Here is a 25,364-nt window from a genome sequence, read left to right as displayed (position 1 = left end):
TGAGCAAGTTTCCGTCGCTATTTGAACCAGGCATCGGCAACTTCACAGGCGCCAAGGTGCAGATCCATCTAGTCCTCGATGCAAGGCCCGTTCATCACGAGGCTCGAGCAGTTCCATATATGATGAGGGAAAAAGTTCAACGAGAGGGAATCATATCGCCAGTCGAGTTCAATGAATGGGCCAGTCCGATTGTTCCGGTGTTGAAAAGTGATGGCACGATCAGAATCTGCAGAGACTACAAGGTAACGAGCAAGAGTCTCGTTGCAGGACCAGTACCTGCTACCCAAGGCGGATAACCTGTTCGCAATGTTAGCAGGGAGAAGTCGTTCACCAAGTTGGACCTAACCTCCGCCTACATGACACAGGAGCTGGTTGAATCTTCAAAAAGATTGACGTGCATCAACACACACAAAGGACTGTTTATATACCACAGGTGCACTTTTGGGATTCGCTCAGCTGCTGACATCTTCCAAAGGAACATGGAGAATCTGCTGAAATCGGTTCCGCACACCGTTGTGTTTCAAGACAACATCCTGATCACCGGTCGTGACACCACCTAACACCCGCACAACCTCGAAGAGGTTCTAAGTCGACTAGACAGAGTGGGACTCAGACTGAATCGCTCCAAGTGTGTTTTCCTGGCGCCAGAGGTCGAATTTTTGGCAGAAAGATTACGGCAGATGGCATCAGACCCATGGACTCAAAGACAGAGGCCATCAAGAATGCACCCAGTCCACAGAATGTGACGGAGCTGCATTCATTCCTGGGACTCCTCAACTATTTTGGTAACTTTCTAACCGGGTTAAGTATTTTGCTGGAACTGTTGCACATATTGCTACATAAGGGTGACGACTGGGTTTGAGGTAAATCTCAAGATTCAGCCTTTGAGAAGGCCAGAAACCTACTTTGTTCTAATAAGTTATTTGTACTATATGACGCGTGTAAACGATTAGTGCTAGCTTGTGATGCATCTTCGTACGGGGTCGGCTGTGTGTTACAGCAAACCAATCGGGCAAACTTCAACCGGTTGCATTCGCGTCTAGAAGTCTGTCTAAGGCTGAAAGAGCCGACAGTATGGTCGAGCATGTGTATATGGGGTTAAAAAAATGCACCAATACCTATTTGGACTTTGATTTGAGCATGAAACCGACCACAACCGCTCATTTCGCTGTTTTAGGAAAGCAAAGGTATAAACACCAATGCTTCGTTCAGCATCCAAAGATGGGCATTAACATTGTCCGCCGATGACTATATTATCTACCACAGACCAGGCACGGAGAACTGTGCTGATGCCCTCAGTCGACTACCATTGTCCACTACCGGGGTGGAAATGGCGCAGCCCGCAGACTTGTTTCTGGTCATGGATGCTTTTGAAAGCGAGGGGTCACTCGTCACTGCTCGCCAGATCAGGACCTGGACCAGCCAGGATCCTGTGCTATCACTTGTAAAAAGTTGCATCCTCAATAGGAGCTGGTCGGCCTTTCCCGGGAAAATGCAAGATGAAATTAAGCCGTTTCACCGACGCAAAGATGAAATGTCCATCCAGTCGGATTGTCTCTTATGCAGTAATCACGTGGTTTTGCCAAAAAAAAGGCAGGAAAACGTTTATACGTGACCGACACAATACCCATCCAGGCATAGTCATGCTGAAGGCTATATAGCCAGGTCGCATGATTGGTGGCCCGGCATTGACTCGGGCTTACCCGAGTCATGCGTACACCAGTGCAACACATGTTCACAATTGAGCAATGCACCAAGGAAGGCTTCATTGAGTCTGTGGTCATGGCCCTCCAAACCGTGGTCCAGGGTCCACGTAGATTTTGCTGGCCCCTTTCTCGGAAAGATTTTTTAATTGTAGTGGACGCTTACTCTAAATGGATTGAATGTGTAATCATGTCATCCAGCACATTCATTGCCACCATGAAAGCCTCCGGGCTACGTTCGCTACCCATGGCTTGCCCGACGTCCTTGGCAGTGACAATGGACCATGTTTCACAGCTCGGAATGCAAAGAGTTTATGACCCGCAATGGCATCAAGCATGTCAGGTCTGCCCCGTTTAAGCCCGCATTTGGAAAGCAGTGACAGGATCGGTCCAAGTCAGCATGGATTTATGAAAGGGAAATCATGCTTGACAAATCTTCTGGAATTTTTTGAGGATGTAACTAGTAGACTGGACAAGGGAGAACCAGTGGATGTGGTGTATTTGGACTTTCAAAAGGCTTTTGACAAGGTCCCACGCAAGAGATTGGTGTGCAAAATCAAATACCATGGTATTGGGGGTAATGTACTGACGTGGATAGAGAACTGGTTGCCAGACAGGAAGCAGAGAGTCGGTATAAATGGGTCCTTTTCAGAATGGCAGGCAGTGACTAGTGGAGTGCCACAGGGCTCAGTGCTGGGACTCCAGTTCTTTACAATATACATTAATGATTTAAATGAAGGAATTGAGTGTAATATCTCCAAGTTTGCAGATAACACTAAACTGGGTGGCGGTGTGAGCTGTGAGGAGGAAGTTAAAAGGCTGCAGGGTGACTTGGACAGGTTAGGTGAGTGGGCAAATGCATGGCAGATACAGTATAATGTGGATAAATGTGAGGTTATCCACTTTGGGGGCAAAAAACACGAAGGCAGAATATTATCTGAATGGCGGCAGATTCGGAAAGGGGGAGATGCAACGAGACTTGGGTGTCATGGTTCATCAGTCATTGAAAGTTGGCATGCAGGTACAGCAGGCGGTGAAGAAGGCAAATGGTATGTTGGCCTTCATAGCTAGGGGATGTGAGTATAGGAGCAGGGAGGTCTTACTGCAGTTGTGCAGGGCCTTGGTGAGGCCTCACCTGGAATATTGTGTTCAGTTTTGGTCTCCTAATCTGAGGAAGGACATTCTTGCTATTGAGGGAGTGCAGCGAAGGTTCACCAGACTGATTCCCGGGATGGCGGGACTGACATATGAGGAGAGACTGGATGAACTGGGCCTTTATACACTGGAGTTTAGAAGGATGAGAGGGGATCACATAGAAACATATAAGATTCTGACGGGACTGGACACGTTAGATGCGGGAAGAATGTTCCCAATGATGGGGAAGTCCAGAACCAGGGGACACAGTCTTAGGATAAGGGGTAGGCCATTTAGGACTGAGATGAGGAGAAACTTCTTCACTCAGAGAGTTGTTAACCTGTGGAATTCCCTACTGCAGAGAGCTGTTGATGCCAGTTCATTGGATATATTCAAGAGGGAGTTAGATATGGCCACTGAGGGAATGATCAGTCATGATCTTATTGAATGGTGGTGCAGGCTCAAAGGGCCGAATGGCCTACTCCTGCACCTATTTTCTATGTTTCTATCCAATGGTCAAGTGGAACGGGCAGTCCAAACGATCAAGCAGAGCTTGAAACACGTGACGGAAGGCTCCTTGCAGACGCGCTTATCTCGCGTTCTGCTCAGCTACCGGATGCAAACCCACTCGCTCACTGGGGCTCCCCTGCAGAATTGTTAATGAAGAGAGCACTCAAAACCAGGCTCTCCATAGTTCACCTGGATTTAAATGATCATGTGGAAACCCAGTGTCGCCGGCAAAACATGTACCACGATCACGCGGCTGTATCGCGTTACATTGATGTTAACGAACCTGTGTTTGTCCTTAATTACGGTCATGGCCCTAAATGGGTCGCTGGCATTATCTTGGCCAAGGAGGGGAATAGAGTGTTTATAGTCAAACTACTGAATGGACAAACGTGCAGAAAGCATTTAGGTCAGACCAAACTGCGGTTCACCGACAACCAGGAACAACCTGAAGAGGACATCACCATCATCGATCACACACCCAACCAGCAATCGACCTCGCTGTCAATTAAGAGGATGAACCCACCATTCCCAACAGTCCTGTCAGACCAGCCAAGCCGCAGTGCAGCAATGGTGCGACCAACTCACCCATGCCACAGTTTGAACTCAGACGATCAACCAGGGAGCGTAGGGACTGGATCGTCTCAATTTGTAAATAATTTGTATCAAAGACTTTGGGGAGTAGTGATGTTATGTCTGTAAACATTGCAACTGTGTAAGATTTGCCACCAGTAGGCGCAACTGTTGGAGGCCCAAGGGTCACCTGCACACCTCGTGCAAGGGAGTATAAAAGGTTGTCTGCCATGCTGCTTAGGCACTCTGGAGTTGTATTAAAGAGACCAAGGTCACATCAGTTTTAGCTCTCAGTACTCAGTCTTATGGAGTTCTTCCATACTTAACAAGGGGGAAGTGGGATTAGAAAAGGAGGGGATAAAGATACTGTTGTTGCTCCAGCGGGGTCAACGTTGTCAACTGTCACAGGGTCCACTACCTGCGGGCAAATGAGCTGCAGCACTCGATCCTCCAGGTTGCACAGCTCCTGCAGCTGAGGTTCACCCCTGACAGTCCTCTGTTGCTCCCTCTGATTATGTGACATCTTGGCCTGCAAAAGAAAGGAATTTTTGTGAGTAAGAGTATAGCTTTGTATGTGGGAGATATGCCTGCTGTCATTGAATAGTAGTGAATGTAGGCAAGGCGTAAGATGAGGATGTGAGTTTGAGTAGCTGCACACATTTGGTGGGTGATTGACGGTTTGTATTGTGTACACAGACAGAGGTTCAGAGGCGGACATGTAGGAGTCGTGGAAGCATGTACTCACCTTGACCACACGACTGAGGTCGTTGAATTTCTACTGGCACTGTGAGTGTTCGATCCACGACAGTGCTGGCCAACACCTCCTCTCCCCTCCACATGGCCCTGAAGACCTGTGACAATGGACTCCTTCTAGTTGCCGGGAAGAGAGTATCTCTCCTTCCCCCACCAATGCCACGTCATTAAATCGCCATGTCCTCTCCCTTCCAGCTGGATTTGCAGCAACCATCTCAGAAACTTCTTCCACTTGCTCTCAGCTCTCCCTCAAATGCAGCACTGGTGAAAATGAGCAGCTGCAGCTTGATATAACCTCCCCTTTTAAGAGCTGGAATCAGCCAGTGTGAAGGATTGAAGGATTATTGCTGAATACAAGTCACCTGAAATTGGGTAGCGCTCTGCTGTTAGTGCCCCTGCAATGCCCCACTGAGGTCATTAGCGCCTTTTCTTCCTGGGGCGCTAAAGCCCAATTTAGAAATTAGGATTTGTTTGCACCTGCCATTAACTTTTCAACATTTTTAAAAGTTAGCGTCGCTACTGAATTTCTCCACCATAGTGTGTTAAATAAGGATTCAAACAAATTAAGAAAATTAAAATTACACATTTGAAAATAATTAAATTTACCCTTTTTTTTGTCCTCGCCTGCTCGCCGCCCTCGGCACCTTCCTATGCAAGCGCAGTAGATGTAACAGCTACCCGTTCTTCTCCTTCACACCACCATCCAGGACCTCAAACACTTTGTCTGGGTGAGATAGTGATTTACATGTACCTCTTCCAACCGAGTACATTCTATGCACTTCTCACAATGTGGTCTTCTTTACACTGAGGAGACCGAACATAGATTAGACGATCGTTTGCTGAACACCTCTTGTTTTGTCCCCAGTGCAACCCTGAGTTTCCAGTCGCTTACCACTTTAATTTTCTGTTGCATTTGCACTTGGACCTCTCTATCCTTGCCCCACTGGGGCAAAGACACTGGCTGTTGAGTTATGTCTCCAGTCAAAATCCAGATGTTCACTACAGATCCAATTTTCTCCCAGACAGTAGGTGTTAGTAAAGTCAGGTGGGTGTACTAGCATTTCCGTGGATGAGTGAGGGAGCGGGTTGGTGCTTGGAATGCAGACTCCCCATTGTTACACCATCGGTGGCCGGTCTGCACCCCAGATGTTGACCTGTCTTTTTATTCTACCAGACTCCTGGGCTGTTTCAGCCTGCTCCACTTTGACAGGTTTTCATGCTCTCTTTCTCCAACTTAGCTAATCTGCTCTAATTGTTCACACATTCTCTGGGTCTCATCTATGTCCTTCTTTTCTCTAATTTATCTTATCCTTTTATGTTACACAATTATCACTAGTCAGTTATCATCTCCTGTTCTCCACCTCATCACTCTATAACTCATTTTTTTTCTTCTCTTGTATACGTAGTTCCTCATCCTTTCTCTCCCTTTGTTCCGTCTGCAATAGTTAGGAAAGACATTAGCTTGGATGATGTGGAATCTATATGGGTAGAGCTGCAGAACACTAAAGGGCAAAAAACGTTAGTGGGAGTTGTGTACAGACCTCCAAACAGTAGTAGTGATGTTGGGGAGGGCATCAAACAGGAAATTAGGAGTGCATGCAATAAAGGTGCAGCAGTTATAATGGGTGACTTTAATATGCACATAGATTGGGCTAGCCAAACTGGAAGCAATACGGTGGAGGAGGATTTCCTGGAGTGCATAAGGGATGGTTTTCTAGACCAATATGTCGAGGAACCAACTAGGGGGGAGGCCACCTTAGACTGGGTGTTGTGTAATGAGAGAGGATTAATTAACAATCTCATTGTGCGAGGCCCCTTGGGGAAGAGTGACCATAATATGGTGGAATTCTGCATTAGGATGGAGAATGAAACAGTTAATTCAGAGACCATGGTCCAGAACTTAAAGAAGGGTAACTTTGAAGGTATGAGGCGTGAATTGGCTAAGATAGATTGGCGAATGATACTTAAGGGGTTGACTGTAGATGGGCAATGGCAGAAATTTAGAGACCGCATGGATGAATTACAACAATTGTACATTCCTGTCTGGCGTAAAAATAAAAAAGGGAAGGTGGCTCAACCGTGGCTATCTTGGGAAATCAGGGATAGTATTAAAGCCAAGGAAGTGGCATACAAATTGGCCAGAAATAGCGGCGAACCTGGGGACTGGGAGAAATTTAGAACTCAGCAGAGGAGGACAAAGGGTTTGATTAGGGCAGGGAAAATAGAGTACGAGAAGAAGCTTGCAGGGAACATTAAGGCGGATTGCAAAAGTTTCTATCGGTATGTAAAGAGAAAAAGGTTAGTAAAGACAAACGTAGGTCCCCTGCAGTCAGAATCAGGGGAAGTCATAACGGGGAACAAAGAAATGGCAGACCAATTGAACAAGTACTTTGGTTCAGTATTCACAAAGGAGGACACAAACAACCTTCCGGATATAAAAGGGGTCAGAGGGTCTAGTAAGGAGGAGGAACTGAGGGAAATCTTTATTAGTCGGGAAATTGTGTTGGGGAAATTGATGGGATTGAAGGCCGATAAATCCCCAGGGCCTGATGGACTGCATCCCAGAGTACTTAAGGAGGTGGCCTTGGAAATAGCGGATGCATTGACAGTCATTTTCCAACATTCCATTGACTCTGGATCAGTTCCTATCGAGTGGAGGGTAGCTAATGTAACCCCACTTTTTAAAAAAGGAGGGAGAGAGAAAGCAGGGAATTATAGACTGGTCAGCCTGACCTCAGTAGTGGGTAAAATGATGGAATCAATTATTAAAGATGTCATAGCAGCGCATTTGGAAAATATTGACATGAGAGGTCCAAGTCAGCATGGATTTGTGAAAGGGAGATCATGCTTGACAAATCTTCTGGAATTTTTTGAGGATGTTTCCAGTAAAGTGGACAAAGGAGAACCAGTTGATGTGGTATATTTGGACTTTCAGAAGGCTTTCGACAAGGTCCCACACAAGAGATTAATGTGCAAAGTTAAAGCACATGGGATTGGGGGTAGTGTGCTGACGTGGATTGAGAACTGGTTGTCAGACAGGAAGCAAAGAGTAGGTGTAAATGGGTACTTTTCAGAATGACAGGCAGTGACTAGTGGGGTACCGCAAGGTTCTGTGCTGGGGCCCCAGCTGTTTACATTGTACATTAATGATTTAGACGAGGGGATTAAATGTAGTATCTCCAAATTTGCGGATGACACTAAGTTGGGTGGCAGTGTGAGCTGCGAGGAGGATGCTATGAGGCTGCAGAGTGACTTGGATAGGTTAGGTGAGTGGGCAAATGCGTGGCAGATGAAGTATAATGTGGATAAATGTGAGGTTATCCACTTTGGTGGTAAAAACAGAGAGACAGACTATTATCTGAATGGTGACAGATTAGGAAGGGGGAAGGTGCAGCGAGACCTGGGTGTCATGGTACATCAGTCATTGAAGGTTGGCATGCAGGTACAGCAGGCGGTTAAGAAAGCAAATGGCATGTTGGCCTTCATAGCGAGAGGATTTGAGTACAGGGGCAGGGAGGTGTTGCTACAGTTGTATAGGGCCTTGGTGAGGCCACAACTGGAGTATTGTGTACAGTTTTGGTCTCCTAACTTGAGGAAGGACATTCTTGCTATTGAGGGAGTGCAGCGAAGATTCACCGGACTGATTCCCGGGATGGTGGGACTGACCTATCAAGAAAGACTGGATCAACTGGGCTTGTATTCACTGGAGTTCAGAAGAGTGAGAGGGGACCTCATAGAAACGTTTACAATTCTGATGGGTTTGGACAGGTTGGATGCAGGAAGAATGTTCCCAATGTTGGGGAAGTCCAGAACCAGGGGTCACAGTCTAAGGATAAGGGGTAAGCCATTTAGGACCGAGATGAGGAGAAACTTCTTCACCCAGAGAGTGGTGAACCTGTGGAATTCTCTACCACAGAAAGTAGTTGAGGCCAATTCACTAAATATATTCAAAAGGGAGTTAGATGAAGTCCTTACTACTCGGGAGATCAAGGGGTATGGCGAGAAAGCAGGAATGGGGTACTGAAGTTTCATGTTCAGCCATGAACTCATTGAATGGCGGTGCAGGCTAGAAGGGCTGAATGGCCTACTCCTGCACCTATTTTCTATGTTTCTATGTCTTATAAGCTATCCATCCCTAATATCTTCTCATTCTTACGAAAGGTTACGCCTGAAACGTGAACTTGTCACTTCTCACCACAAATGCTATGATTGACTTGCTGAGTGTTTTCAGCATTTTGTTTTTGTTTCAGTTTCCAGCATCTGCGATTATTTATTCAATTGTTTTTGTGTCACTTAATACCTTCATTTAAGTTTTATGTCCATGCCTCAGCTTGTCTCAAAAGTCTGGATTTTGACTGGAGACATATCTCAACAGCCAGTGACTTCGAAGTGCCCAGGATGCCCGCCTGAAACAGACCGTAGGCACTTTCAAGATGCAGATCAAGGTCTGAACAGCTGTTTCAGAACCCTACTCGAAAATCGTCATGAACTGGCTGGGGAACATGTGCTGCACATGTTCAGTTTAATTTTTCCAGCCTGCAGCTGCCTAATTAACAGTTCTTAAAGGGAATGTTGGAGGCCACCCACAAGTTAAGTAACGTCTTTATACTTTTGTTTCTACGGAGCCAGGAGGAAGACAAAGTAGTGTGGGCCACTGCTGGCCCAGGATCAAACCCCTCCAGTTCACCTCGAACACCGTTCCCCATCACCACCAGAACTTGCCTGCTTCTAAGTCATAGGGCTGGACTTTCCTCGTTTTTTGCATGCTTAACGGCCATTTTACCGCTGTAATTACGTTTAGCGCCCTTATATCGCCCATTTAGCCACAAAATGGAAACTGACGGGCATTTTTCGAAAACTTATCGCCGAGCAATACTTTCCCCATGTGCGTAACACATCTTCATGGCAACAGAAGTGGAGTTTTTGGGGAGAAACATGGCGGTGGACGGCATTCAGCCCACAGACGCTAAGACAGAGGCTATCAGGAATGCGCCCAGGCCACAGAACGTCACGGAGCTGCGGTCGTTCCTGGGACTCCTCAACTATTTTGGTAACTTCCTACCGGGGTTAAGCATCCTCTTAGAGCCCCTATATGTGTTATTGCATAAAGGTGAGAACTGGGTATGGGGAAAAAAATAAGTAATTGCTTTTGAGAAAGCAAGAAACATTTTATGCTCCAAGAAGCTACTTGTATTGTATAACCCATGTAAAAGACTTGTGCCAGCATGTGATGTGTCGTCGTACGGAGTCGGGTGTGTATAACAACAAGCTAACGTTGCGGGGAAGTTGCAACCTGTTGCCTATGCCTCCAGGAACTTGTCTAAAGCCGAGAGGGCCGACAGCATGATTGAGAAAGAAGCATTAGTGTGTGTGTTCGGGGTAAAGAAAATGCATCAGTACCTGTTTGGCCTCAAATTTGAGCTGGAAACCGATCACAGGCCCCTCATATCCCTGTTCGCTGAAAACAAGGGGATAAATACTAATGCCTTAGCCCACATACAAAGGTGGGCACTCGCGCCATCAGCGTATAACTATACCATCCGGCACAGGCCAGGCACCGAGAACTGTGTGGATGCTCTCAGTCGGCTACCATTGCCCACCATGGGGGTGGAAATGGTGCAGCCTGCAAACTTGTTGATGGTGGCGCAGTCCGCAGACTTGTTGATGGTCATGGAAGCTTTTGAAAATGATAAATCACCTGTCACGGCCCGTCAGATTAGGACTTGGACCAGCCAAGATCCTCTGCTATCCTGAGTAAAAAACTGCGTACTGCATGGGAGCTGGGCCAGCAACCCCGTTGAAATGCAAGATCTAAACAAGCCGTTCCAGCGGCGAAGGGACGAGCTGTCTGTGATGTATGTAGCACTCAAATCACTGACTCCACACGGTCTGGTGTTGTAGTAGCTGCTGTGACCTTAGTCCTTTATTGTCTGACTCCAGAGTGCCTCTCAGGTGTGGTGGGCAGCCTTTTATACTTTGTCTTGCAGGTCCTTTCAGGTCTCCCACCACAGCGCCCTCTGTGGCGCACCATTGTACTTCTACATTTAATGTGCCTGTACAATACGTAACATCTGGATGGTCATGGACTCACACTCACAAATCAACCAGGACGAACAAGGCCGAGGTCACCGGCAATGGCTTTTAGAACTGGGGAGGGGGGGGGGGGTGCGGAGTGAGACCTGAAAGTACCTGCAAGACAGAGTATAAAAGTCTGCCCACCACACCCGAGAGGCACTCTGGAGTCAAGACAATAAAGCACTAAGGTCACAGCAGTTACTACAACACCAGACCGTGTGGAGTCAGTGATTTGAGTGCAACATACATCACACTGTCCATTCAGGTAGACTGCCTGTTGTGGGGTAACCGCGTAGTGCTACCCAAAAAGGGCAGGAAGACATTCATCTCGGATCTCCACAGCACACACCCGGGTATAGTAATGATGAAAGCGATAGCCAGATCCCACGTGTGGTGGCCCGGTATCAACTCTTGACTTAAGAGTCCTGTGTACGGCAATGCAGCGTGTGTTCAGTTGAGCAACACGCCCAGAGAGGCACCACTAAGTTTGTGGTCCTGGCCCTCCAGACCATGGTCGAGGATCCATGTCGACTATGCGGGCCGGTTTCTCGGTAAAATGTTCCTGGTGGTGGGAGATGCTTTTTCAAAATGGATTGAATGTGAAATAATGTCAGGAAGCACCGCCACCGCCACCATTGAAAGCCTGAGGGCCATGTTTGCCACCCATGGCCTGCCTGACATACTGGTCAGTGACAACGGGCCATGTTTCACCAGTGCCGAATTTAAAGAATTCATGACCTGCAATGGGATCAAACAGGTCACCTCTGCCCTGTTTAAACCAGCCTCCAATGGCAGGCAGAGCGGGCAGTACAAACAATCAAACAGAGCCTCAAACGAGTCACAGAAGGCTCACTCCAAACCCGCCTGTCCCGAGAACTGCTCAGCTACCGCACGAGACCCCACTCGTTCACATGGGTGCCCCCGGCTGAGCTACTCATGAAAAGGACACTGAAAACCAGACTCTCGCTGGTTCACCCCAACCTGCATGATGAGGTAGAAAGCAGGCGGCAGCAACAAAATGTAAACGATGGTCGCGCCATTGTGTCACGGTAAATTGATCTGAATGACCCTGTGTATGTGCTAAACTATGGACATGGTCCCAAGTGTATCGCGGGCACGGTGATAGCTAAAGAAGGGAGTAGGGTGTTTGTAGTCAAACTAGACAATGGACAAATTTGCAGAAAGCACCTGGACCAAACGAGGCTGCGGTTCACAGACTGCCCTGAACAACCCACAGCAGACAGCACCTTTTTCGAGCCCACAACACAAACCCAAAGGATCAACGACACCACGCCGGACCAGGAAATCGAACCCATCAAGCCCAACAGTCCAGCAAGGCCAGGCTCACCTAGCAGCCCTGCAGGGCCAACAACACGCCAGCCCAGCGAGGGCACAGCCAACACACCAGGACAGATATTTGTACCGAGGCGGTCCACCAGGCAAAGAAAGGCTCTTGACCGCCTCACCTTGTAAATAGTTTTCACTTTGACTTTGGGAGGGGGCGTGGGGGCGGAAGTGATGTTGTGTATCTGTAAAGCATGCACTCCCATGTTCCGCCACCACGGAGCGCATCCCCTGAAGTCCCAAGGGATCCCAGTATCCCTTGGGAGCACTGTATATAAGCCGGCCCCTAAGACCTGTTCCTCCCTCTGGAGTGTCTTAATAAAGACTGAGGTCACTGTTACTTTAACCTCCCTGTGTGCAGTCTCATCTGTGTTAGGAACACAATAATTGGGAGTTTACTCTAGGAGTATTTTAGTGAAGAAATTATTGCTCTGATCAATCACTATTATACTTTCATTGCAATAAGGCCAGCCATTTCTTAGCCTGCATCAATTAATACGCAGATGCTGCAGAGTGCAGATGGCTCAATGTGTGATGCACATTATTATGTCCCCAGTTTAAGATGTGCAAGAATGAGGAGGGGGGCCAGACCATACACACCCCGCACGTACAGGGAAAAGAGGTCTTACCTCATCGTGTCCGATCACACCTGTCTTCGGAGACTGCGCTTCCACAAGGTGGTGATTAATTAAATATGTGAGCACATCAGGCCACATGTGCAGCCTGCCATCAGATCATCAGTGTCGGTCGAGGTCAAGGTCACTGCGGCACTGTCTTTCTACGCGTCCTGTCCTTTCGGGTCTCCATGGTTGAGATTTGCCCTCTGTTTCACCATGCCACCCATCGCTGCATTAGACAGGACACGGAGGCCCTGTACGCGAGAAGGATGGACTTTACCAGCTTCCCCATGACCACGGAGGCTCAGACTGACAGGGCTGGAGCATTCTACCGCATTGCTAAGTTCCCCAGGGTGCAGGGAGCAATACAGGGCACTCACATCGCCGTGCCACCTTCTCAGGACCCGGAGCGTTTTCGTAATAGAAAAGGATTTCACTCCCTGAAGGTCCAACTAGTTGTTAACCACAACCAGATCACAATGGCAGTGAATGCCAAATGTCCGGGCACCTTCGATGAGGCTCACATGCTGCGTGAGAGCGCTGTCTCTGACATCTTTAAGAGTCAGCCACAAGGACAATGCTGGATGCTTGGTGATAACCGATATGGCCTAGCCACCTGGCTGATGACCCCCCCTGCGTGACACCCACACAAGGCCGAGAAGCGATACAACCAGAGCCACAGAAACACAAGCAATGTGGTCCACAAAAAAATAACTGTGCTTAAGCAGCGCTTCAGATGTCTGGACCACTCAGGAGGGGAGCTACAATACAACTCTGAGCAAGTAGGTAAATTCGTGGTCATGTGCTCCATGCTGCACAACCTGGCTATTAGGAGGGGCCAAGAATTGCCAGGAGGGACTGATGCTCCACCTCAGGAGAGAGAGGAAGAGGACGACGAGGGGCTGGACGCTGACCTAGGGCCAATCAGGCTGGCTATGCAACAATGCCCATGACCCTCTCCAGACCGTAGGAAAGGGCCCATGGTGGCTACATAGCTGCAAGACTCTTACGTGAGGAGCTGATATCTGAGCGATTTGCCTGAAAGAACGTTGCTGTGAGTAACAATGCTGACACACTGCTGTGTGTGTGCACCTCAGACATCAATGGTGCCCATCACCTTGGTGCCAGTTAAAGTTTACGTTGATTGAAGTTAAGTTTTATTTAACCCTTTTATGTGCAGGAATCACCAGTGTGTAACGGTCTAGCTTTCTGAGATAATGCGCAACAAGGTTATGTTCAATAAAAAACATTTTTATACCACCATTGGTCTGAAATCATAAGTATCACGGAAAAATCCCCAACCCCCGCCCACACCCCACTTTTTCCACCATTGACATCAATCAAATGTTCAACATGTCCAGCAACACAGAATAAAAATGCAAAGTAGGAGGGTGGTCCCCTCCCCCATACATTATAACAAATTGCATACACCCAGATGGAGGTATAACACAGCTATCAGCTGCGGACATGCACCTCACATTCCTTCCCTCCTCCCCACCTCTACCCTAATTGGGGGGATGAAGGCAGAGGTGGTGGCTGCACGGGTACGGGAGCAGGGGGTGCCGAGGGGGCAACATTCTCTGATGCAGAAGCAGGATCTTAGTCCTTGTTCTCATTTGTCGTTCACAGTGGTGGTGCAGAATCTAGGGGTGGAGTGCCGCGCTCTGGGATCATTGGAATGCCTGTGCCAGCAGTGTTCCTGGCTATCGCATCCAGGGATTCCGCCAATCGCAGAACGGACTCAGTCATGGTGGCAAGCTGTCGGGATATGCCCCCCAATACTTCGATGAGCTGGTCATCAATGTCTACAGTCCTCCTGGACAACTGTACCATCTCTCTGCTCTCATGTGGCGCTCGTGGACCAGTCCTGCCGCGTCCACGAGGCCTCCGCGGGGTCGGCACCGTCCTGGGGACAAATGGGGTGCCCTGTGGCAAGGTGCTTGGGCCGGTACCTCCAGAGTGGAGGCAGGAATGACCGGAGGACCAATAGATGGCCTTGGGTGGAATGGCTTCTGGAGCGTGGCGATGCAGGTTCCTCGACTCCTGCGCTCTCATCCGTAGAGAACAGACCCAGCGCATTGACAGGCGAGAATCGGAGCTCCTCAGCACCAGATGTAGGATCGTCCGGAGAGTCGGGCCCCGTGCCCCCAACTTCTGGCCTCTGGTCTTGCCTGGGGCCGCGCTGCTGGCTGAGCTGCAAAACACAAATGAGGTTATTAGAGGAGAAGTGGGTGCTTGGGTCACAAGGTGAGTCCAGGGCTATACACAGCATATGTATGACAAAAGCACCACCGTTATCAACATCATCACAGACATCACATTTCATGACCATCATGACATTTCCATTGCAATGATTTTCATTAGGCCAGCATTATTTCTATGACAATTTTAGAAATCATCTATCATATATGATTGTTCGGATATGAGTGGATATGGCATCTATTGACTTTACATCACGCAATGGTGTAAGCTTTACTCACGTGGCATCACTTTCGAGTCTGCAGATGCTTCAGTGGCTGTCCGGGTGTGCTTCCCTACGAGTGCGAGCGCCCGCTTCTCCATCTCAGTGATGTCGCTGGGGACTGGTGGCCCCCCACCCGTTCGTCTCTGCACGGACCTCATCGTCAATAGCTTCTTCTGTAAAAGGTGACAGGACGACATGGCATGAGATCAGTGTAATATCATTGCTAGGTACTGTTACAGAGACTGATACAACACATAACCGACAGATGTAATCATGATTATGATAATTATTATCATTCTTTACCTAAAGACGTGCACCGTGACCGCAGACTTTGAGTAAAACATTCCCGTTAAAAGTGAAAGACCTCACTCATGACTGTTACAAATCAAATTATATAAATACATAAGTACATGCAAATAAATGTAATACTTACTCTTTGGGATCCCACAAAGTCGTTCCATCATTTGCGGCATTGGTTGCCCTCACGCACTTCGTTGGTCGCCGACGAGACCACCTCTGCTATCTCGGTCTATACCTTCTGGTAGGCCTCCGTGTCAAATCACCCCAGTTTAACTCGACCTCCTGCAGGAGGGAGGCATTTGCCTCATCCGAGAACCTTCTCGCTCTTTTGCGCCCTCCAATGTGCTCCTCTCCCACCTCTCTGCTCTCTCCAGCGTCAGTCTCCACAGTGTGCTGTGATGCCTCCGCCTCTCCCTCCATAATAGGCCAAATTTGGGCAAATATGTGTCTGGTAACAGCTAATTTGTGTTTCCCTATTTGCTGTAAAGCTCTAAACTCTCCCTCCTTCCTCCCAAAGCAGCCACACCACACCCACACACGCCTTCAGTCCCTCTCAGTTCCCTCCCTCTTCTGCACATGTCATGATGACCCTTGACCTCCTGAATCACGGGAATCAAAAGTTGCCATGCCGTTGCTAAGGACGGCGACACTTTATGGCAGAAGGTCAGTGAGATTTAACGCTACCGCCCATTTCATATCACTCACGGTAACGCCCAATTTCAAAAATGGGGACTCGGTGCTTTGAGAATGGGCGAAAAGCCAGCGATCTGAAAACCCATTTTTACAGCCCACGTCGGAAATACTGCCCATTTTTGGGCGAATTGCACAAAAGTGTAAAATCTAGCCCATGATCTCTTATTTCACTGGTACATACTGCAAAAGTCTCTGCTTAAAATTTAATTGAATTTTCATGCCCACTGGAAACTGGATATTAATTTCAGTTACAAAAAGCATAAATCAATACTTAATCAGCAGAATGAGATAGAGTCGCATCATTATTTCTAAAAAAAAAGTTGAAAGGCATATTATATATTGCACCTATTATCCTTGGACTAATATCTAAGCACCATCATTATTCTACTCAAAAATGATAACTGCATATCCTTGCTTTTCACTCTCAACCAAAAATATATATTTTAGATATTCACCCATAAAATGAACCAATTAAATTAAACTCACCGTCTATATTACTGATCAATTCAAGTGAAAAACAACAATAGCAGACAGTGAAAAAGATGCCAGGATAACATTCACAAAAACAAATTTTACTGCTTCAAACTCTAGTATGACAGTACTTAAAATGTTTGAATGTCTAAAACAATTTGTTGCCCTGCATTTTTTTCCAAATCATCATTCAAAGATTTTTGTTGAAAGGAAACAGCTTGCCATTATGCAGAGTCTCTCAATTGGGAAATTTTTGAATTATATTGAAACTGAATTAGCCATACTAGCTTAAACATATTATATGATCAGCCAACAAAAAAAACCCAGCTATAGCAAGTTCAGCAATCTTCATCAGTGCACTGGTATTCCTCTTTCCCTTCTTCCTCTCTACCCATTATCATTTACAAACTGTGTATTTGCAAATATAAATTGTACAAGGAACATGTATGAGAGTTAAGCCCTACAAGCTCCGAAGAACTACAACGTCGCTAACTGAAATGAACCAGAATCTCCAATTGCATCTATCAACAAATATATCTATTTCTCTAGATCTCAGCAATTCAGACCAACTTGTAACTATCTCTGGTGGAGAGGCAGGCATGGAATTACTTGCACTATTGGTTTTATATTTTGTAGCATCTGAACAGGTCAACAAAGAATGACTTCAGATTCAAAAGATCATGAGGCTTTTGTTTGGACTATTTTGTTGGATGTTCAAACCATCCAATCAAGTAACCAGATTTTGAAAGGTTTGCTGCCTTTTTAAAACAAAATTTAGCATTTACTGCATCTGTAGTAGAAACAGTAGATATTGCACAGTACATTTTTTTCAAATATTTAATCACAATTGTACAGTATTTTAAATAAACTCAATAAAGCCATGTTTATGGTAATCTTCTGGTCAAATATAGCACTTTAAAACAAATATATGGAATAGTGAAGCAACAAAAAAAGGAAACTTAAAACACTAACCTGTACTTGTTGGTGAGTTTATTTCCTGCCGAATATTTCGACTTATCTGGCTTCCAGATCTTGCAATTTCACGTTGTGGTTCCAAAATATCTCTGTATTTTGATACCATGAGTACAGAGATAAAGTATACAACAGCCAAAGCCAAAAACTGAGCCTGTTTACTGTCATCCTATTGAGAGAAATTGTCAATGAGTTAAAACTCAAATGGGAGAGGATAGAAACAGAGAAAATAGGCGCAGGAGTAGGCCATTCAGCCCTTCGAGCCTGCACCACCATTCAAGAAGATCATGGCTGATCATTCACCTCAGTACCCCTTTCCTGCTTTCTCTCCATACCCCTTTGATCCCTTTAGCCGTGAGGGCCATATCTAACTCCCTCTTGAATATATTCAACGAACTGGCATCAACAACTCTCTGTGGTAGGGAATTCCACAGGTTAACAACTCTGAGTGAATAAGTTTCTCCTCATCTCAGTCCTAAATGGCTTACCCCTTATCCTTAGACTGTGTCCCCTGGTTCTGGACTTCACCAACATCGGGAACATTCTTCCTGTATCTAACCTGTCCAGTCCCGTCAGAATTTTATATGTTTCTATGAGATCCCCTCTCGTCCTTCTGAAATTCAGTGAATAAAGGCCGAGTCGATCCAGTCTCTCCTCATATGTCAGTCCAGCCATCCCGGGAATCAGTCTGGTGAACCTTCGCTGCACGCCCTCAATAGCAAGAACGTCCTTCCTCAGATTAGGAGACTAAAACTGTACACAATATTCAACGTGAGGCCTCACCAAGGCCCTGTACAATTGCAGTAAGACCTCCCTGCTCCTATACTCAAAACCCCTAGCTATGAAGGTCAATATACCATTTGCCTTCGTCACCGCCTGCTGTACCTGCATGCCAACTTTCAATGACTGATGTACCATGACACCCAGGTCTCGTTGCACCTTCCAATACCATGTGCTTTAATTTTGCACACCAATCTCTTGTGTGGGACCTTGTCAAAAGCCTTTTGAAAGTGCAAATACACCACATCCACTGGTTCTCCCTTGTCCACTCTACTAGTTACATCCTCAAAAAATTCCAGAAGATTTCTCAAGCATGATTTCCCTTTCATAAATCCACGCTGACTTGGACCGATCCTGTCACTGCTTTCCAAATGCGCTGTTATTTCATTTTTAATAATTCATTCCAACATTTTCCACACTATTGATGTCAGGCTAACTGGTCTATAATTACCCATTTTCTCTCTCCCTCCTTTTTGAAAAAGTGGTGTTGCATTAGCTACCCTCCAGTCCATAGGAACTGATCCAGAGTCGATAGACTGTTGGAAAATGATCACCAATGCATCCACTATTTCTAGGGCTACTTCCTTAAGTACTCTGGGATGCAGACTATCAGGCCCTGGGGATTTATTGGTCTTCAATCTCATCAAGTTGCCTAACACAATTTCCCGCCCAATAAGGATACTCTTTAGTTCCTCCTTCTCACTAGACACTCTGTCCCCTAGTACTTCCGGAAGGTTATTTGTGTCTTCCTTCGTGAAGAGAGAACCAAAGTATTTGTTCAACTGGTCTGCTATTTCTTTATTCCCCATTATAAATTCACCTGAATCTGACTGCAAGGGACCAACATTTGTCTTCACTAATCTTTTTCTCTTCACATATCTATCGAAGCTTTTGCAGTCAGTTTTTATGTTCCCAGCAAGCTTCCTCTCATACTCTATTTTTCCCCTCCTAATTAAACCCTTTGTCCTCCTCTGCTGAATTCTAAATTTCTCCCAGTCCTCAGGTTTGCTGCTTTTTCTGGCCAATTTATATGTCTCTTCCTTGGATTTAACACTATCCTTAATTTCCCTTGTTAGCCACGGTTGAGCCACCTTCCCCGTTTTATTTTTACTCCAGACAGAGAAGTACAATTGTTGAAGTTCATCCATGTGATTTTTAAATGTTTCCATTTGCCTATCCACCGTCAACCCTTTAAGTATCATTTGCCAGTCTATTCTAGCCAATTCACGTCTCATACCATCGAAGTTACCTTTCCTTAAGTTCAGGACCCTAGTCTCTGTGTCACTCTCCATTTTAATAAAGAATTCTACCATATTATGGTCTCTCTTCCCCAAGGGGCCTCGCATAACAAGATTGCTAATTAATCCTCTCTCATTACACATCACCCAATCTAGGATGGCCAGCCCTCTAGTTGGTTCCTTGACATATTGGTCCAGAAAACTATCCCTAATACACTCCAGGAAATCCTCTTCCATTGCATTGTTACCAGTTTGCTTAGCTCAATCTATATGTAGATTAAAGTCGCCCATGATAACCTTTATTGCACGCATCCCTAATTTCTTGTTTGATGTTGTCCCCAACCTCACTACTACTGTTTGGTGGTCTGTACACAACTACCACTAGCACTTTCTGCCCTTTGGTATTCCGCAGCTCCACCTATACAGATTCCACATCATCCAAAGCTAATGTCCTTCCTTACTATTGCGTTAATTTCCTCTTTAACCAGCAACGCTACCCCGCCTCCTTTTCCTTTCTGTCTATCCTTCCTGAATGCTGAATACCCCTGGATGTTGAGTTCCCAGCCTTGTTCACCCTGGAGCCATGTCTCCGTGATGAATTATATATTCATTAATTGCTGCCTGTGCAGTTAATTCGTCCACCTTATTATGAATACTCCTCGCACTGAGGCACAGAGCCTTCAGGCTTGTCTTTGTAACACATTTTGCCTTCTTAGAATTTTGCTACAATGTGGCCCTTTTTGATTTTTGCCTTGGGTTTCTCTGCCCTCCACTTTTACTTTTACTTAAAGTAGCAAGGCAGGGAGGCAGAGAAAATCACAATTTTAGAGTAAGTAGGGAGGTTTTACATAAGTTAAGCAAGATGGTAAATTAAAGAGGCAAGGGAACCAATAGTAGGGGAAGAGAGAAGGGGAAAGCAGTCAACCAAACAAGTTGTCTATATACCAATAACAGAGAGGAATTAGAAGCACAAATCCATTAACATGGTAGTAATTATTGAGAACTGGTGGACCGCCTGGGCAAGATTGGGAATTAAATCACATCAGGATTTTTAGCAAGGTTATGGAAAATGGGAAAGGAGGAGGGCGACAGTATTAACAAAGGCACCACCATGGCAGTAGCAAGGAGAGATCTACATGACAGCAGGTGGTGTCATTATAGATAACGATAAGCAATGATAAAGGCTGAATTGCTGCTGGGAGTACTTTCTTGATCTCCTGACTGTTATGACTTAACATGCATATGCAGATTAGGAAAGCCGGTAAAATCAAAAATCTGGTAATAATGGAGATTTTAACCTCCATAAGGATTGGGAATGAAATAGCAGAACAATAGGATAAGGATTACATTTATGAATGCATTCAGGATAGTTTCATAAAGCAGCATGTCGTCAAATCAACGGGATGGGTGATACTTGATCTAGTTGTGTAACAGACCAGAAATATTAAGTTATTTGGTAATAAGAGAGCATCTTAGGAATAGTGATCATGATATGTTTGAATTCACTATCAGGCTTGGGGAGCAACTAACTCAAATATGGGATTTCAGCAAAACTAACTTTCAAAAGTTGAGCAAAGTTATGGCTGGAAAGGGAATGGAAAAAATAAAATCTACAGACCAACAATGCATCCACAAAATAAGAAAAACTGTTGAAAGGATAATGTAACCATTATCCTAGAATGAAACCAAGTGTTGTTAGGACTAGTATTAATCAAACTGTAAAGGCTTATGCAAGGACAAAGAACAATGGCAAAAATGAAAATTTGGGAGATTACAAAAAGCAACAAAAGGAGACATGAAATAAGGAGGGTAGTGAAATATGATGGAAAAAGTTCCAAATAATATTAAAAAGCAACAACAAAGGCTCAATAAGTACATCAAGAAATGAGTGTGATAAAGGGGGAAGTGCCATTAAAAACAGATTTTGGCAGGCAATCGTAGACGATAAGGACATGATGGAACGGCTAAATTAATATTTTGCATCAATTTTCATAATAAAGAAGGATGATATGATATTCAGGTACTGGGAAGAGTAGAAATGTGTGAAGCAGAGAAATTGACAGGGATGAATATAAAGAGAAAAACTGTAATGGATAAAGTAGTGATTTTGAAGCCAGACAAATATCCAGGGATGGATGGTTCTCACTGAAAAAATAGATGAACAAATTTGGGATGCATTAGTTATAACCTTCAAAACTTCACCGGATTAATGGATCATACCAGAGGATTGGTATCCAGAAAATGAAGAAGTGATTTATATTGTTATTCAGAAAAAGAAGTGACAAACCAAGTAACTTCAGGTCAGTGAATTTAACATCCATGAAGGGAGAATTGATTGAAACTATTATCATGGACAGAATGTGAGAGAATTTGGACAAGTATAAGCTGATGAGGGAGACTGATGATTTTCTAAAAGGCTAATGGGATGCTGGACTTCATCATAAAAGGTGCAGAATGGAAAAGAAAGGAATTGTTACTGTAATTATATGCAATGTTAAACGGGCCTCATTTGGAATATTAGGTTCTGTTTTGGGCCCCTCATCTCAAGACAGATATACTGGCCTTTAAGAAGGTCTAGTTCACCAAGATAATGTCCAGGATTAAGGAATGGAGCTATGATGAGAATCACGATAAATTTGGGATATACAGGTTGCACCTCCCTTAACCGCAACCCTCAGGACCTGGCCTGTTCTGGATAAGGGATTTTTCCGGACGAGGGGTAGTCATGTTAAATTGGATGGTACAGGTACTGAGCAAGAGGATATCAGGGCTGGCTGCCTTGAGGCTGGGAGTGCGGTAGAAAGATCATGGGGGCAGCTGTGGCTCGAGGGGTTAGACCAACGATTAAGGGAGTCGGCAGCGAGGAAGGACTTTAATTTGTTCATGTCGGAGTTTTACGCATGGCCGGGAATGGTTCTGGACGAGGGGTGGTTCCGGATAAGGGAGGTTCAACCTGTAGTCGATTAAGATGTGGAGGTTAAGCGATGATCTGATCAAGATGTTTAAGATAATAAAAGGAATTAACAAGGTGGATACAGAATGACCCTTTTTCTAATAGGAGAATGCAGAACAAGAGGACATTATCTTACTTGAGCTAAGCAAATTCACCAAAAACTTCTTCACACAAAGGATTGAGAGAATATGGAACACACTGCCCTGAAAGGCCTTAAATCAATAGAAGTGTTCAAAAGGGATGTTGGTATTTACTTGTTAAGTAAGGGTATTAAGGGATACACAGAAAAAGGCAAGGGATTGGGATTAAAAGAATGAGATAATTGGCAAATGAAATGGAGATTAGGTTGAGAGGTCCCAGCGGAATGAAAAACCACAAATGTGACTCCCCTATTTAAGAAAGGAGGGAGCCAGAAAGCAGGAAACTATAGACCTGTTAGCCTAACATCTGTCATTGGGAAAATGCTGGAGTCCCATATTAAGGAAGTAGTAGCAGGACATTTAGAAAATCATAATAGTCAAGCAGAGTCAGCACGGTTTTATGAAAGGGAAATCATGTTTGACAAATTTGCTAGCGCTCTTTGTGAGGATGTAACGAGCAGGATGGATAAAGGGGAACTAGTAGATGTCGTGTATTTGGATTTCCAGAAGGCATTCGATAAGGTGTCACATAAAAGGTTACTGCACAAGATAAAAGTTCACGGGGTTGGGGGTAATATATTAGCATGGATAGAGGATTGGCTAACTAACAGAAAATAGTCAGGATAAATGGGTAATTTTCAGGTTGGCAAACTGTAACTAGCAGGGTGCCAAAGGGATCAGTGCTAGGGCCTCAACTATTTACAATCTATATTAATGTCTTGCATGAAGGGACCGAGTGCAATGTAGCCAAATTTGCTGATGATACAAAGATAGGTGGGAAAGCAAGTTGTGAAGAGGACACAAAGAGTCTGCAAAGGGATATAGATAGGCTAAGTGAGTGGCAAAAATTTGGCAAATGGGAGTATAATGTGGGAAAATGTGAGGTTATCCACTTTGGTAGGAAAAAAAAGCTAATTATTATTTAAATGGGGAGAGATTACAAAACGCTGTGGTACAGAGGGATCTGGGGTCCTTATACATGAAACAAAAAAAGTTAACAAAAAGCTACAGCAAGTAATTAGAAAGGCAAATGGAATCTTGGCCTTTATTGCAAGGGGAATGGAGTATAAAAGTAGAGAAGTCCTGCTACACCTGGAGTACTGTGTGCAGTTTTGGTCTCCTTATTTAAGGAAGGATATATTTGCATTGGAGGCAGTTCAGAGAAGGTTCACGAGGTTGATTCCTGAGATGAAGGGGTTGCCTTATGAAGAAAGGTTGAGCCTATACTCATTGGAGTTTAGAAGAATCAGAAGTGATCGTATTGAAATGTATAAGATTCTGAGGGGGCTTGACAGGGTAGATGCAGAGAGGATGTTTCCCCTCATGGGGGAATTTAGAACTCGGGGCATAGTTTCAGAATAAGGGGTCGCCCATTTAAAATGGAGATGAGGAAGAATTTCTTCTCTCAGAGGGTCGTGAATCTTTGGAATTCTCTGCCCCAGAGAACTGTGGAGGCTGGGTCATTGATTATATTTAAGGTGGAGGTAGACAGATTTTAGAACGATAAGGGAGTCATGGGTTATGAGGAGCAGGCAGGGAAGGTGGGGTTGAGGCCAAGATCAGACCAGCCATGATCTTATTGAATGGCAGAGCTGGCTCGAGGGGCCAAATTGCCTACTCCTCCTGCTCCTATTTCTTATGTTCTTATGTAAATGATTTATTCTTATTTCTATATCCTTACATATAATGAAAATATTATTAGATTTAATAATGGTTTTATATGATAATAGAAAAACATAATTACATGGTTTCAAGCAACAACTTGCATTTATATATTGCTTTTAACATAGAAAAATACCCCAGATATTTCAGATAGGTGTAATCAAACAAAATTGATACCAAACCAAAGGAGGAGCTATTCAGTGTGACCAAAAGCTTTCTCCAAAAGGGATGGATTTTAAAATGGGCATTAGAGGAGAGGAAAGTGGAAAGTAAGAGGGATATGGGGCTGGAATTTGGTCAGCCTTTCCGCCGGTATTCCTATTTTTTGGTCGAAAACCACCCGGTTCGACTTTGATCAAAGTGTTCCGCCGGTGGTTTCAAAATATCGCTGGGGAATGGACTGCCGACGTGCAATACTGAAAAAAACGCTTCCGTCCGAGTTTGGTGGTAGCGGTGTTCCGTAGTTGCTGAAAAAAACACCGTCCAGGAGAAATCAGCTGGAGCAGCCCTTCGATCGACGGTAGGTATGAAACCCTGCTAAAAAAAGGTAGTGAAAGGTTTTTTTGCATTCTTTTGCAGCGATTCACTGGAAAAGGGTCCTGTGAATGTTTACCGATTGTTGATTTTCTGTTTTTTTGAAAAATATTGTGTATTTTCCCTCCTCCCAAGGCCCAACTCTCAGCCTCGGACAAAATTTTGACTAACTATCGCTTAATTTGACCAGGATCAAGTTTTCCACCGAGAATCCACATGGAACACAGATTTTTCCCACCGGGAAAATGTTTTCCATTTTTTGATTAATTTTCCACTGATTTTAATTGAATAATCTTAGCGTTTTTTTGGGGCGGTAATCCGGTGGTGGAGGTTTTTGATCAAATTCCAGCAGAGAGAGAGAATTCCAGATTGTACAGCCTAGACAGCTGCAGGCTGCCAATTGTGGGGTGAAGGGAGTGTCAGATACACATGAGGTTAGCGTTCTGGGATG

General features: G+C 45.1%; 1 protein-coding gene across 1 annotated transcript in view; it reads right to left on the bottom strand.

Annotated features, from left to right (window-relative positions):
* Positions 1-25,364, bottom strand: part of nbeaa (neurobeachin a) — a 1,211,357-nt gene that overhangs the window by 705,107 nt on the left and 480,886 nt on the right. The window contains exon 29 of the mRNA XM_070892347.1: positions 17,607-17,775. Within this exon, the coding sequence (XP_070748448.1) occupies positions 17,607-17,775 (169 nt within the window). The remainder of the gene's footprint in view (positions 1-17,606; positions 17,776-25,364) is intronic.

Source organism: Pristiophorus japonicus, chromosome 10, assembly GCF_044704955.1.
Source record: "Pristiophorus japonicus isolate sPriJap1 chromosome 10, sPriJap1.hap1, whole genome shotgun sequence".
Taxonomy (NCBI): domain Eukaryota; kingdom Metazoa; phylum Chordata; class Chondrichthyes; family Pristiophoridae; genus Pristiophorus; species Pristiophorus japonicus.
Note: the sequence above shows the minus strand (reverse complement) of the source record. Positions and strands in the feature narration are given on the sequence as shown.